This window comes from Mytilus edulis, chromosome 5 (assembly GCF_963676685.1).
Source record: "Mytilus edulis chromosome 5, xbMytEdul2.2, whole genome shotgun sequence".
Lineage (NCBI taxonomy): Eukaryota > Metazoa > Mollusca > Bivalvia > Mytilida > Mytilidae > Mytilus > Mytilus edulis.
The window spans coordinates 33,283,834-33,298,954 of NC_092348.1; the positions used below are offsets into that span (position 1 = coordinate 33,283,834).

The window sequence follows — 15,121 nt, forward strand, 5'->3', positions numbered from 1 at the left end:
GCTTTAATATTGTCAAAACCTGCTATTTTATGTTTACAAAAAAAAATATAATCGCTCGCCTTTACTTTTCAAGCTTCGCCTCAAAAATTTGCAAATTAAATATTTTTTTATTAAAATTTTCAAATCGCTCGCTCGCCCCAAATTTTGGAGTCCAAAAATCCGTAGAACAAGAAATTAAATTGGTGTGGCCTAAAAATCAACATGTGTTTTCGTCTCGTAGCCTACGCTTCATTAATCGTTCCTGATGAAGATAAATCCAGAAAAGCGTGTCGGACGCATGAAATTATTTAACGTATGATTTTCAATTTATTTTCTCTCGGTTTTATTTTCCTTTGAGCCATGATATAAATGAAAATGTGGTATGATTGCCAATGAGAAAATTCTCCACATTCAACAAGAGACAAAGTTACACAGAAATTAACAACTAGAGGTCACCATACAGCCTTCAACAATGAGCAAAGCCCATACTGCATAGCCAGCTATAAAAGGCCTGTCTGTTTATCTTGCTATGGCGGTGAGGTTTTGTTTAAATGATAAAATCCACAAATCATTAATTCATTGTCATTAGAAAACATTATCGTATAAAACCAGATAATATCTTAAAAAAAGATTTTCTTTCGTGGCACAACTGAACAGAATGTTCATCCATATATATACTGAGCCAAAAAAATTTAGCAACACTTTTTTTTTCAATTTTTGTTTTGTTGTTTCTTGAATTATTTTCTTTAAACATCATTGATATAATCCTTAGTTTTATTTGTAATTTTAAACAGTCTTACATTTTTCTGGATGATTGATTTCGCGCCATTTCAGCTTGGCACGCGTAATTGATGTTTTACCTTCTGTACCTGTACTTTTTAAACAAAATTCAAATTTTTTTTCACTTACGTTCAGAAACACACCATTGGTAAGAAAAACACATAAACGTTTGAAAACATTGCATGGGGCGTCAACCAGGCCTCCCCGAAAACGACCGTCGGAAGGCTCTTGGAATGGTTGATGCCAGAATAAACGTTTCTGATGTCGTGGGTCGATTAAATGTGCATAAGTCAACAGTTTAGAGACTCACAAACAGATATCGACAAATTGCAACTGCACAGGATAGGTCAATATGTTGTAAACCAAAAAAACTATCTTGAAGGGAGGAGTGCTACTTTCGCTTTACATCAACACGTGACAAGTTTTTTTCCGGCCATAAGAGTAGTGCATTGATTAAGGGCAGCTGCTGGTGTGCCTGTCAATCCTTCATTGATGCACTTAGGGCATGGCCGAGAAATTGATTTTGAATAACACTATACTCATTTTCGCATTTTGACCCTCCCGAGTTCCATACCAAGAAAATCCTAACGAATGTGAGTGATAAACATTCATGCTGCTTCTGACATGTCATAATTTTATTTTTTTATTATTAAAATCATATGTTGTTACAATTTTGTAATAAAATAAAAATTCATGTTTTTGTTGCTTAACTTTTTTGGCTCAGTATATATGCTCATAGTGTCTAAAAATAATAACAATCAGGATTCGATCTCTCTAGGCGTGGATCAATTTGAGTCTAGCGGCTTTCGTCCATCTAAAGGGACTTTTCAAGACTTGGACGTTGTTGTTGGTAATGTTGGTTGCTAATTTTGTTGATGAAGTTTTATATATATGTAATTTTATGTACGTCGTTATCTTCGTGTTTATGTAATCACATCGATGGTGAATTGTAGCAATTGGTAATTATAGTACGATCTTTCAAAGTGTATACAATAACATGTTTTATTATTTGAAAAAGGATAAGGGACTTAGTTTCACTTTTAGATACACAGTGTTTAACCAGACGTATTCGCATCGTCATCCACGGTTACAGTACGTATGATGAACCGTTTTCCATTTTGTGCCGGATTCAAAATCACTTCTTCATAAACTGCAACATGTCTTTGCTGAAAAATAAAAAAAAGTATTCAATAATATGCAATTGTAAAAACATTTCGATGACCTTCTTATCCTGATAATAAAGAAACCAAATGACGAAACAATGATCACTATCCTATTACGGTGCAACCTGCCTTATCCGACACCAGAGTATTTCAACAAACTGATTTAAATGACGCAATTTCATGGTCCCAAAATATGCCTATCCTTGTTAAAAAAAACTTGATTTATCCGACACTCTGCTGAATCCGACATGTTCCCCCTCCCCTCCCCCAGTGTGTCGGATAAAACAGGTTACACTACTACTAACTAGTATTTAGATATCAATGTTCGCATGAAGCACTGTTTTAAATTAGCATTCTGTCAACACACATTTATTTCATGTGAACGGTATCATGCACAGGTTTATCTGAGGTTCTATTTAACCTGACACAAATTGACGTATCGAAAATTTTCTGTATCAGATCTTCTACAATGTATGTACTTGATTTTTTTTAACACGTTTTATAGATGTGTAGTACAAATTAGCAGTTTTGTATACAATTGTGTTACATGTTTCTAATTTAAATTTTTTTCAATATCAGTTGGGAAAATAAGAGAGTTTAATTTTGATTATAACATTATTAACTGATGTTTGTTTTAATTGAAGATTGTGGTTGCATATAACTTGTCGGGATATGGTTACCAACATTTGATGTTGTCACTTCATGACATGACCCCAAAAATCTATTCAAACCTTCCTTTTTTGGTATGGAACCTTATATAACAATTTCAGAAAGATCCATACACTTACACACAAGTTATAGTCTATAAACCCTTTTCTGGTCCCTAATTCATAAACAGTTGGGACCATAACCCCCACAATTAATCCCAACCTTCCTTTAGTAAATATAAACATTGTCTTAAAATTTATTGATTTTTGTTCACTTATACTAAAGTTAATATCCGGAAACCATCTGTCTTCGGAGGACACTGACGACGACGACAACGACGACGACGATGACACCGTGATACCACTATACGACTATTTTTGTTAGTTGAAAAATATTGTAAAGAACAAATTTGAAAGCAAATTATACTAACTAAAAAAATTACCTGACAATATGTCTTTCGTTTGCTGTTCTCCGTTTGTGTTTTCATTTGTCCTTGAAAAGACAAAAAAACATATTTATTTATTCTCTCTGGCTTTGAAATGAAATTTAGATAACCCTAAAACTATCACATAGTTTTTCATTATTACCTTGAAATAAAAAAAAAAACAACTTAATAACAACTTAATAAGGAGAGCATAATATACCGTAAAATTTGTCTATTCCTCTTGCTGGTACGGTCAATGTTTCAAACTAAAAATCGCTTTTTTGAAAAAAAAATGTGCAAATGATTTACGAAACAAGATTTGTCAAAGCGACACGAATGGCCCCGTCCCAAAAAGTTGAAAAATCTGCAATTTCAATATAAACACATGTGGACACAAACATGATGGTAGTCTCACATATCAAACATCAGCTCAAAATCTGGAGGGGAATAGCGAAAAAAATCCGTATAACTGTGATTTCCAATAATTTATCAAAGCCCGTAATTTCAGCGAAAATAAGCGGAGCGGAACGAAACTTAAGCTTGACCTATAACTCATCATGGTTAACTCACATACTAAAATTCAGCCCAATATCTGAAGGCGTTAAGAAAAAAAGTCCATATAACTTTGATTTTCAATAATTTCTCAAAGTCCAAAGCCCGTAATTTCGGCAAAAATATCTGAAGGCGTTTAGAAAAAAACTCCTTATAATGGTTTGTTGCGGAATGACGGAATTACGGAATGACGGAATGACGGAAAGACGGAATTTCAGAATTTCGGACAAGGGTAAAACTATATGGCACCGACAACGTTGCGGGGCCATAAAAAATTGAAATTTTTAGATGCTATTACTAAACACGTCTTAAAAATATCGACGATTAGACATATTCCAAATCCTTGCCTAAGTTCTATGCATTATGCATATGACATTATATATATGGTACACAAATATATTATTTAAAATCAATCCTTTTGCTATGCACATATTTTTTAGGTACATGTAACATCTATAGGCAAGAAATAAGACCGCAACCGGAACTAAGTCTCGTGACTGAAACGGGAAATTGAAGTCAAGGTTAAAGGACATCTATTCGATAGTCATAATACTAATCGCAAACAAACCAAATTACAAATATAAATTAGCCATATTGTATAGTTACTATCATGAAAAATACCTAACCATAATGACTAACTATAGACTATCGGATTGAAAATTCAATTCAATGCAGTATGACATAACAAAACTACTAATATTATTGCTACAAAATATGCACTTAGTACAGATATTGTTGAGCAATCCTCCAAAGTAAAAGAGAAACAACCCTCCTCTATAAAATTGCTAAAGTAGTGCAATGAAATTTGAGTTAAAGTCGTTAAGACATATGTCGAACTGACATTTACTCATCACATTTATTCAAAAATACATTGTTGGCGTTCCATGTTTAGACACTGAAAAAATCAGACTATTCTAGGATACAGCATCTTACTATATATATCAAGTCTCATACATTTTGGCTGTAAATACAAAATTACCTTTGAAAGCAAAATCACGAAGTCGCATGTAAAAGGCTGATGACAGTAGCAGGATAACGACACAGCAAAAACAAACAGCAATGTAAACAGGCAATGTTACTGAGTAAGACTGTCTTGTAGCTACAAAATCAATTACGCATTGAAGTAAATGTATCTTAATTCTCTGTAATACAATCATATAATGATGTGAATGTGATATAATAAAAAGTTTTGTTGAAATATATATATAAGAAAGCCAAAAGAAAACCCATTGTTACCGTGTGTTAAATGTAAGTGCAAATAAACTCAAAATATTGGATTTATCAAAACTATCTTAGACGACTCTGTTTTATACCAAACGAAATATATCAATTACACCCCTTTTCTTTCTTTTTATATCTAATGCTTGTAACAAAGTTGCGAACGATACCATAGGTGCACCATTCAAACCCCATTAAATATCGAGGTTGATCACAGGTGTTTCATAGGGGTGTTGCTAAACGGCGGAAACGGAAAGCGGAACGGAATACGGAACGGTAATGGAAAACAGAAACAGAAAGAGTTAACATCTTTTCTTATGTTTATATTATCTACATACTAGGCATGTTTTATATACTAGTAGTACAGTTTCATTTTATCGAGATAACTATTTAATAAATCGAGATAACGATATAATAATCCGATATCTCGATATAAAAAATCGAGATAGTGATATAACAATTTCGTTTCCGAGATAACGATATATTTTTTTTTATCGAGATCTCGGTAAAACGGTAATGTTTTATCGTGGTCTCGAATTAAAAAAAAATATTTTCTTATTTTTTGTGTGTACCCTTACGGCTTCCGTAGTCCTCGACACTAAATAAGATGAGAAGTAATAAAAAATTGGTAAAATGCTTTTCAATTTTGTTTAATTGCCTTGAATCCGGATTAGTGATGTTATGTATCTTATTACGTCGTTCTGCATTGGTGATTTTAGCTGTATCGTTTCTTGTATAATGGGAAGAAAACGTAAAAGAAACCCAATGGAACAATGATGTATGGACAACAACCGATAAGGAAACCCGTGATCTAGAATAGAATATTGAATACATTTTATCTTTATGAAAAATTACAAAATCACTCAATACAAAGCCTTTCTCATCCGATTACAAAACTGAAGCTGTTGCTCCGGAAGGGTAATCAGATCCAGCTTCACATGTGATACCCGTTGACAAAGACATAAATAATATTCATTCACACTAAAGGAATTTTGAAATTTTACTTTTATTTATATTGGTAGTTTTTAAATTTTGAAGCTATGTCAAGACACTAAAAACTCATTCTTCTCGGTTCTTTTTTATGACGGAAATGCTACTTTATTTTACACTACGCATCTTATCGTTTGGATGTGTCTACTAGCCAGACACCCGATTATGCAAGATATCATTGATATCATTTACTAAAAATATATACTTTCCCAGAACAGTTCCTTGAGATACCACATATTCAACGACCTTTTGAACCCGTTTTATTTTTTCCAAGTTTACAACGCTGGCAGTAGTTTATATAAGTTTCACGGCAACGTGTCCTTGTCGATTTTTTTTTTGGCGCAATCATTAGACTTTACAACTGCGAAATTTAACTAAAAGCATTGATCATATAAAAATGTAGCCGGTTACGCACTATGTTGGAACATACTATGTGTAAGAGTATCTAGCAGAGAGGAAGCACATTTTAGAAACTAAGCGCAAATTCTCAATTGTCTGCTGTTGTTCATTCACCACGTAATAAGCTGGTTTTGATGATTGTTGCAAAGTTGGTGATTAGTGATATAATAGCTGTTAATTCATTTTATCTTTTAATCATTATATGGCTTATTTCTTCTGGCCCTCATACTTTTGATGTATTTAGTCCATCCCCTCATTTTTCTCACCCTTACTTATAATGTCTTTATATTTTGAAGATAACGGTTTATTTAGTTGATGTCTTCTTAGTTGATACAATTATAGTGAGTTGTTCGTTCAGTGTTTCTGCTTTGTCATGGTCGTTTTCTCCTGGTATACCTGCTTTAGTATTTAGTGGTGCTATACTATTTTTTTATGTGACATGGCCCTATACCAGTGAGCTTTTATTGTCATTTGGCGTCCGTCGTCCGTTTTCGTCTTTGTTAACTTTTCCAAAAATCTTCTCTGATACTACCGGGTCAAATGTTAGCAAAGACATGCTTTAGGAAGTCGTCTGAGAGTTTTGGTAAATCTTGGCAACACTTATCATTTGTTTATCTAGTTTTTAAAGTGTGTTGGATACCCTGCCTGCTTGCCAAGATAGCCGAAATGGCTAAAATTAAAACATAGTAGGGATAAAATGCAAGTGATGTCTATTGAAAACCGCTATGAATAGCGAATATCTGATGTCAAAAACATGTCAAGTTATAATGTTGAGCTCTACATAATGTATATTCGCGTAAAAACGAGAAAATGATTTCTTATAGGAGTTATCGCCCTTATTTGACAAAGTTCATCGCTTTCAATGTTCGCCTTTTATATTGAAGTATATAATGAATACATAGAAACTTTTAATAGCAAAAATTATCGGCAAGACAAGATCTATAAAAGGAGGTAAAAAAAGTGAAATCACAATTTAAATACTGAACTCCGAGGAAAATTCAAAACGAACAGTCCCTAATCAAAAATCAAAAATCGTTAGTCGACTCGTTATAGAAGTTTTCGCTCGTAATGATTTTACCAATCTTTGATGTTTTACTGATTATCTTGAAAACTTTAAGCGATAGCTAGAAACTTTTAAAACAAAATTGATCAGCAAAACAAGATCTACACACAAGTCAAAATTTGCGTTATAGTAAAAAGACTGTTTAAAGTAATATTTGCCCGTAAATGACGACTTTATTTATCTCTAGTGTTTTTGGTAAAAACTTACAAAAGATAGAGATATTTTCGTCATGAACTATTCAATTCTATAATGTTGGAAAATTCCTATTGTTTATGATGCACATATACCTAGAAGAATGCCACATTATCTTTATAGCCTCTTGTTGTTTTAGCTGTTATGTATTTCCAAAACGTATTGCTATTTTCTTTGACATCTAGCTCCTATATATTCTATTATTAACATAAATGTTGTCTGACTTCGTTACTTCAGTCGTTCTTAACTTTCGTAGTTCTTTCTATCCCCCTGAAATTCCGTCCAAACAAATATGTCTTTCCGTTTCCGTTCCGTTTTCCGTTTCCGCCGTTTAGCAACACCCGTTTAAAAGATGAAGCCAATCTTACTACATCTAATTTGTAGAAGTTTTGTGATGAGTGTCATTATACTATATCACAACAAAGGAAAAGATATCCGTGGTTAGCAGTAAAATAGCACATCATGGTATGCTGAAATGTTTGAAGGAATGACTTCAATTTTTACACTCGGAACTCTTTCTTAAGTATACATGTATGTACATGTATAGCATCATTATAAGAAACAACTCTCAAACAAATGAAATTTTGATGTTTACAAAAGCTTTAAAATAGTGTATAAACTGAGAGATTATACCGTACTCTATATGCAACCGCTGCATAATTTTGATACAAAATAAAAACCTTAATAATTGTTTATACTCTATAAAAAGTAAAATAACAAAAGCTCCAAGCTTCTATGAAGCCGCTGCATTATTTCGGCAACAACATTTTAAGTTTATAAATTAGCAGCTGAAACAACCGTCCCTCATTATTAAATTCTAGATATCATAGACACTAAACTGCATTAAATTTATTGATTAATTGATTGAGCTGCATATGATAAATTTTATAGTCTGCAATTACAGACAAACTGTAGAACTGCACTCTTAATATCGAAATAAGGTAAATGTGATGATTTTTGTTATCGTTTTTTTTTATATTCCTTAAATGTAAAAAGAAATTACTCAACGGATGAATTTGTCTAAATGTTTTGAATTTTAATACTGCCATGACAAAATGTGTCATACTTTGATATTCTGTGTAATGGTTTCCGTTTGTCAAATTATATGTAATGAATGCATATGAATCATGCACTCATGTCAAGTATTGCAGAATAAAACAATGAATGATACAAGAGGAAACACTTACACATTACATTTGATTCAAGTGTTTGAATTGTCACATTGAGTGTGTCATCACTCTTTCCTATATCGTTTCGTGCATACATATAAACAATATACTCCATATTTGCATGGAGACCTTGAACTACATTCAGGTGTCCTTCATCCGACAGGTGTTCAACAGTTACTGTTGTCCAATTTTTGTCAAGCAATGACCGGTATGTGATTATAAAATGTTGACAAAAGTAACCACTATTTCCAGGCATCCAACTGACTTGAAATCCGCCTATCAATGCATATACTTGAAACTTCTCAGGTTTAGCTGGCACACCTATATTTTAAAAGAATAAATGGGAAATGTCATTTTTGATTTTTCTTGTGTCTCGCTTGTCGTTTTTGTCGAGCCTGCAACTTTTGTTGCAGAAAGCTCGACATAGGGATAGTGATCCGGCGGCGGCGGCGGCGGCGGTGTTAGCTAACTTCTTAAAAGCTTTATATTTTAGAAGGTGGAAGACCTGGATGCTTCATACTTTGTATATAGATACCTCATGTTACGAAGTTTCCGTCAGTCACATGTCCAATGTCCTTGACCTCATTTTCATGGTTCAGTGACCACTTGAAAAAAAAGTTAAGATTTTTTGTAATGTTGAATTCTCTCTTATTATAAGTAATAGGATAACTATATTTGATATGTGCGTACCTTGAAAGGTCCTCATGTCTGTCAGACAGTTTTCACTTGACCTCGACCTCATTTCATGGATCAGTGAACAAGGTTAAATTTTGGTGGTCAAGTCCATATCTCAGATACTACAAGCAATAGGGCTAGTATATTCGGTGTATGGAAGGACTGTAAGGTGTACATGTCCAACTGGCAGGTGTCATCTGACCTTGGCCTCATTTTCATGGTTCAGTGGTTATAGTTAAATTTTTGTGTTTTGGTCTGTTTTTCTCATACTATATGCAATAGGTCTACTATATTTGTTGTATGGAATGATTGTAAGGTGTACCTATCTAGCGGGCAGATGTCATGTGACCTTGACCTCATTTTCATGGTTCAGTGGTCAAAGTTAAGTTTTTGAGTTTTGGTCTTTTTATCTAATACTATATGCCGTAGGTCATCTATATTTGGTGTATGGAAATATTTTATGATCTTTATGTCAGTCGCGCAGGTTTTATTTGACCGTGACCTCATTTTCACGGTTCATTGCACAGTGTTAAGTTTCTGTGTTTTGGTCTATTTTTCTTAAACTATAAGTAATAGGTCAACTATATATGTTGTATAGAAGCATTGTTAGCTGTACATGTCTGCCTGGCATGGTTCATCTGACCTTGACCTCATTTTCGAGGTTCATTGGTCTTTGTTTAGTTATCTTGGTTAATGTTAAGTTTATGTGACAGTTGTATTAAAGCTTAGCTTTATACTTAGGACTATCAACATAATATCAATGATTAGTATAGAAGGCGAGACATTTCAGCGTGTGCACTCTTGTTGTGATTATCATGGGTTTTTTACCAGATGGTGAGATTGCGTACAACCTTATAATGCAAAGTGCTGAAACTTAAAGCTCTGCTGTTGTGCATATCAAAATTTACATTGAAACCTTCAAAATTAAAAAAACAATTTGGAATACAACACGTTTATGAATCGACTATTTGCCTAGAGAATGGAAATGGGGCATGTGTCAAAGAGACAATAACCCGACCAAAGAGTACAGCTAAAGGCCACGAATTGGTCTTCAACACTGAAAGTCGGAGTCAAACTTAAGATGGTCCCTAAACAAAATGTGTACTAGTTCAATTAAAATGGACGTCATATTTAAACTCTATAACATATAAATGAACTAAAATTAAAAATCTTACAAGACTAACAAAGGCCAGAGATTTCTGAGTTGTGATATATTCAAAAATGCGACGGGATTAAATATGTTTTGTGAGCTTTCAAATCTCCTCTTTACATATACCTCGTTTCGATGTAAAAAAAAACCAAATACAAATTAGTACGCACAATAAAACTCAGTTTAAAAGAAGTTCGAGTACGATGTCTGAATAAGCAACAGACGAAACTAATCAAAATGACAATGATACATAGATGAACAGAGGACTACTAGCAGTTACTAACATGCCAGCTCCAGACCTTAATTAAACTGATTGAAATATGTCCTCATCATAGGAAAATCTAGCACGACCCCCCCCCCCCCCCCCCCTTCCCCCTTCCCCGTTAGGACTTTAGTATCATACAATCATAAAACATTTCTAAAATTTAACGGTTTGGTTAGCTTTTGAGGTGAATACCGACATTTCTATGCTTCGTATAAAATATATTACCATAAAAGATCGGATTAGAAATACCTGATCGTTTAACATTGTGTCGAGCGGCTGATATTTTACGATACCTTTACGAAGAAAACCCGATTATCTGTTTATCGTTCTATATTTTTGGTCTTTTACCTCTTCCTAGGACAGTTTTACGCTTGACGAAAGCAAGCTTGATAACGTCTCCTCTCGCATTGTGACGTCACAGATAACTTCTCCTCTTACATTGTGACTTCGCTGATAACGCCTGGTCTCGTTTTGAAGTCTTGATACGAAAAGTACAGAGCGACAGAGCAGGGTGATATAATTATCGATAATCATATTTATTGATCAGTAAAACAGAGATATCACCATCTCAAAATAGATAATTAACAATAGGAAAGAATATCTTTTATCATAGATTTAAACGGCATATATATATCACCATCTCAAAATAGATATTAACAATAGAACATAATATCTTTTATCATAGATTTAAAGGGCAGTGTTTATTCTCGGTATAATCTTTATTCAAAGTCAGTTCAGCCAGATACATATACAATATTAGGTCAATGTCAGAAAAATATAAACTTTTTTGTATAAAGCTGAGAAACTGGGGAAGGGCGAGGTTCTACGCAGATTTGACTCAGAACTTGCTAATTATTGGTAATATGAATTACGTAGAAGGTGTAACACCACTAATTCAGGCCCGGCCAGAAAGCACATACCAGAAAGTAGTACATATTTAACACAAAATAGTTCCTACGCATGAGTGTAACTTTCAAAATATGTAGAATATTTAGGTATTGTTGGTATCAAATGAAAGCTGAAGGACTGGTGATCATTGTAAAACACTTTTGGACTTTTGATTTTGAATATTAAAAAAAATGCACCAAATTTTAAAAAGAGGGTACATTTTGTCTGTTTGTCAGATCTGAAGTACCTGTTTTGGTACATCCAAAGTTTCGGGAACCAGTTCTTTCTTATATGCAATTAAAGGTATGTTGATTTTTTCAGTACAAGACACCATAAAGTGTTGCTTTGAAATGCAATGATTGCCACTTTATTTGAACTTAAAACAAAAGAGGTGTGCCTACTTGAAACGGAGGAATTTAACATAGAAAGCAATGGGACCATGAATTAGTGGTGTACTTCCTATTACAGAGAATCATCAGAAATCCAATTTTTAGAAGTTGTACCTATTCCAATGAAAATAAGTCAAATTTGATGTTAGTAATCATGTTTAATCATCTTTTTTTGGTGAAACATCCTGTTTATGGGAAATTTAAGCTCTTGAATTGGCATACACAAGTATTTTAGCCTTTTATGGTCATACAACATGCATGCAGTTAAGACTTGACTCCAAGTTCTTATTTTTGCATTTTTTGTGATTGAAATCAATAAAACATGTATTTTATGACTTGTATATGGTATAAAATAGCTCTTGGTCAAAATAATCTTATGATTTTTCAAGTTTTTTGTGTTTTATATGGTAGCCTTTTACAATCTATGCAAATGGTATACACTAATATAAGAATTCTAAAAGCTCACTGTACATGCAATTTTGAACCAGTTTAGCAAGTTATCTAGCTGAGAGATATATAAATTGCTCTTAATAATCTATGTTTTACCACAGAATTATGGTTTATACAAAAAAAAAGCCCTTTTCCAATTTAAAGAAAAAAGGGGGGACAATTTTCTCATTCATGTCTTAAGTTTGGACTAATATATTTTTATTTGATGAAGAACCTCTGATTAAAATATGACTATTGGTAAGCACATAGCTTTCCTAATAGAAATTAATAAATAAAACAATGATATTGAGAATAAAAAAAGTATATTGGCCATTGGTAATACCCATATGCAGTTTTCTTTGAATAACCCATATGTTACTACCAGTCCAATTTGAGCTTAAAATTAGTAAAATAGTATTTGAGCTAAAGCTTTATATGTTTTTTATTGCTTGAAATAGATCATAGAATGAAATAAAGTAATGCTCAAGTCAATATAGCAAGTTTGGTTCTGTTATAGGTGTAACACCACTAATTCAGGCCCGGCCAGAAAGCACATACCAGAAAGTAGTACATATTTAACACAAAATAGTTCCTACGCATGAGTGTAACTTTCAAAATATGTAGAATATTTAGGTATTGTTGGTATCAAATGAAAGCTGAAGGACTGGTGATCATTGTAAAACACTTTTGGACTTTTGATTTTGAATATTAAAAAAAATGCACCAAATTTTAAAAAGAGGGTACATTTTGTCTGTTTGTCAGATCTGAAGTACCTGTTTTGGTACATCCAAAGTTTCGGGAACCAGTTCTTTCTTATATGCAATTAAAGGTATGTTGATTTTTTCAGTACAAGACACCATAAAGTGTTGCTTTGAAATGCAATGATTGCCACTTTATTTGAACTTAAAACAAAAGAGGTGTGCCTACTTGAAACGGAGGAATTTAACATAGAAAGCAATGGGACCATGAATTAGTGGTGTACTTCCTATTACAGAGAATCATCAGAAATCCAATTTTTAGAAGTTGTACCTATTCCAATGAAAATAAGTCAAATTTGATGTTAGTAATCATGTTTAATCATCTTTTTTTGGTGAAACATCCTGTTTATGGGAAATTTAAGCTCTTGAATTGGCATACACAAGTATTTTAGCCTTTTATGGTCATACAACATGCATGCAGTTAAGACTTGACTCCAAGTTCTTATTTTTGCATTTTTTGTGATTGAAATCAATAAAACATGTATTTTATGACTTGTATATGGTATAAAATAGCTCTTGGTCAAAATAATCTTATGATTTTTCAAGTTTTTTGTGTTTTATATGGTAGCCTTTTACAATCTATGCAAATGGTATACACTAATATAAGAATTCTAAAAGCTCACTGTACATGCAATTTTGAACCAGTTTAGCAAGTTATCTAGCTGAGAGATATATAAATTGCTCTTAATAATCTATGTTTTACCACAGAATTATGGTTTATACAAAAAAAAGCCCTTTTCCAATTTAAAGAAAAAAGGGGGGACAATTTTCTCATTCATGTCTTAAGTTTGGACTAATATATTTTTATTTGATGAAGAACCTCTGATTAAAATATGACTATTGGTAAGCACATAGCTTTCCTAATAGAAATTAATAAATAAAACAATGATATTGAGAATAAAAAAAGTATATTGGCCATTGGTAATACCCATATGCAGTTTTCTTTGAATAACCCATATGTTACTACCAGTCCAATTTGAGCTTAAAATTAGTAAAATAGTATTTGAGCTAAAGCTTTATATGTTTTTTATTGCTTGAAATAGATCATAGAATGAAATAAAGTAATGCTCAAGTCAATATAGCAAGTTTGGTTCTGTTATAGGTGTAACACCACTAATTCAGGCCCGGCCAGAAAGCACATACCAGAAAGTAGTACATATTTAACACAAAATAGTTCCTACGCATGAGTGTAACTTTCAAAATATGTAGAATATTTAGGTATTGTTGGTATCAAATGAAAGCTGAAGGACTGGTGATCATTGTAAAACACTTTTGGACTTTTGATTTTGAATATTAAAAAAAATGCACCAAATTTTAAAAAGAGGGTACATTTTGTCTGTTTGTCAGATCTGAAGTACCTGTTTTGGTACATCCAAAGTTTCGGGAACCAGTTCTTTCTTATATGCAATTAAAGGTATGTTGATTTTTTCAGTACAAGACACCATAAAGTGTTGCTTTGAAATGCAATGATTGCCACTTTATTTGAACTTAAAACAAAAGAGGTGTGCCTACTTGAAACGGAGGAATTTAACATAGAAAGCAATGGGACCATGAATTAGTGGTGTACTTCCTATTACAGAGAATCATCAGAAATCCAATTTTTAGAAGTTGTACCTATTCCAATGAAAATAAGTCAAATTTGATGTTAGTAATCATGTTTAATCATCTTTTTTTGGTGAAACATCCTGTTTATGGGAAATTTAAGCTCTTGAATTGGCATACACAAGTATTTTAGCCTTTTATGGTCATACAACATGCATGCAGTTAAGACTTGACTCCAAGTTCTTATTTTTGCATTTTTTGTGATTGAAATCAATAAAACATGTATTTTATGACTTGTATATGGTATAAAATAGCTCTTGGTCAAAATAATCTTATGATTTTTCAAGTTTTTTGTGTTTTATATGGTAGCCTTTTACAATCTATGCAAATGGTATACACTAATATAAGAATTCTAAAAGCTCACTGTACATGCAATTTTGAACCAGTT

The 15,121-nt window shown here is 32.7% G+C and overlaps 1 protein-coding gene across 1 annotated transcript in view; it reads right to left on the reverse strand.

Moving 5' to 3' along the window:
• Nucleotides 1-1,489: 1,489 nt before the first annotated feature.
• The window catches only part of LOC139523488 (neural cell adhesion molecule 1-like), a 35,670-nt gene continuing 22,038 nt past the window's right edge, over nt 1,490-15,121 (reverse strand). Inside the window, exons 4-7 of the mRNA XM_071317550.1 lie at nt 8,596-8,898; nt 4,526-4,645; nt 3,013-3,062; nt 1,490-1,925 (exon numbers count right to left, since the gene is read on the reverse strand). Coding sequence (XP_071173651.1) covers nt 1,815-1,925; nt 3,013-3,062; nt 4,526-4,645; nt 8,596-8,898 — 584 coding nt within the window. The 3' untranslated portion in view covers nt 1,490-1,814. The remainder of the gene's footprint in view (nt 1,926-3,012; nt 3,063-4,525; nt 4,646-8,595; nt 8,899-15,121) is intronic.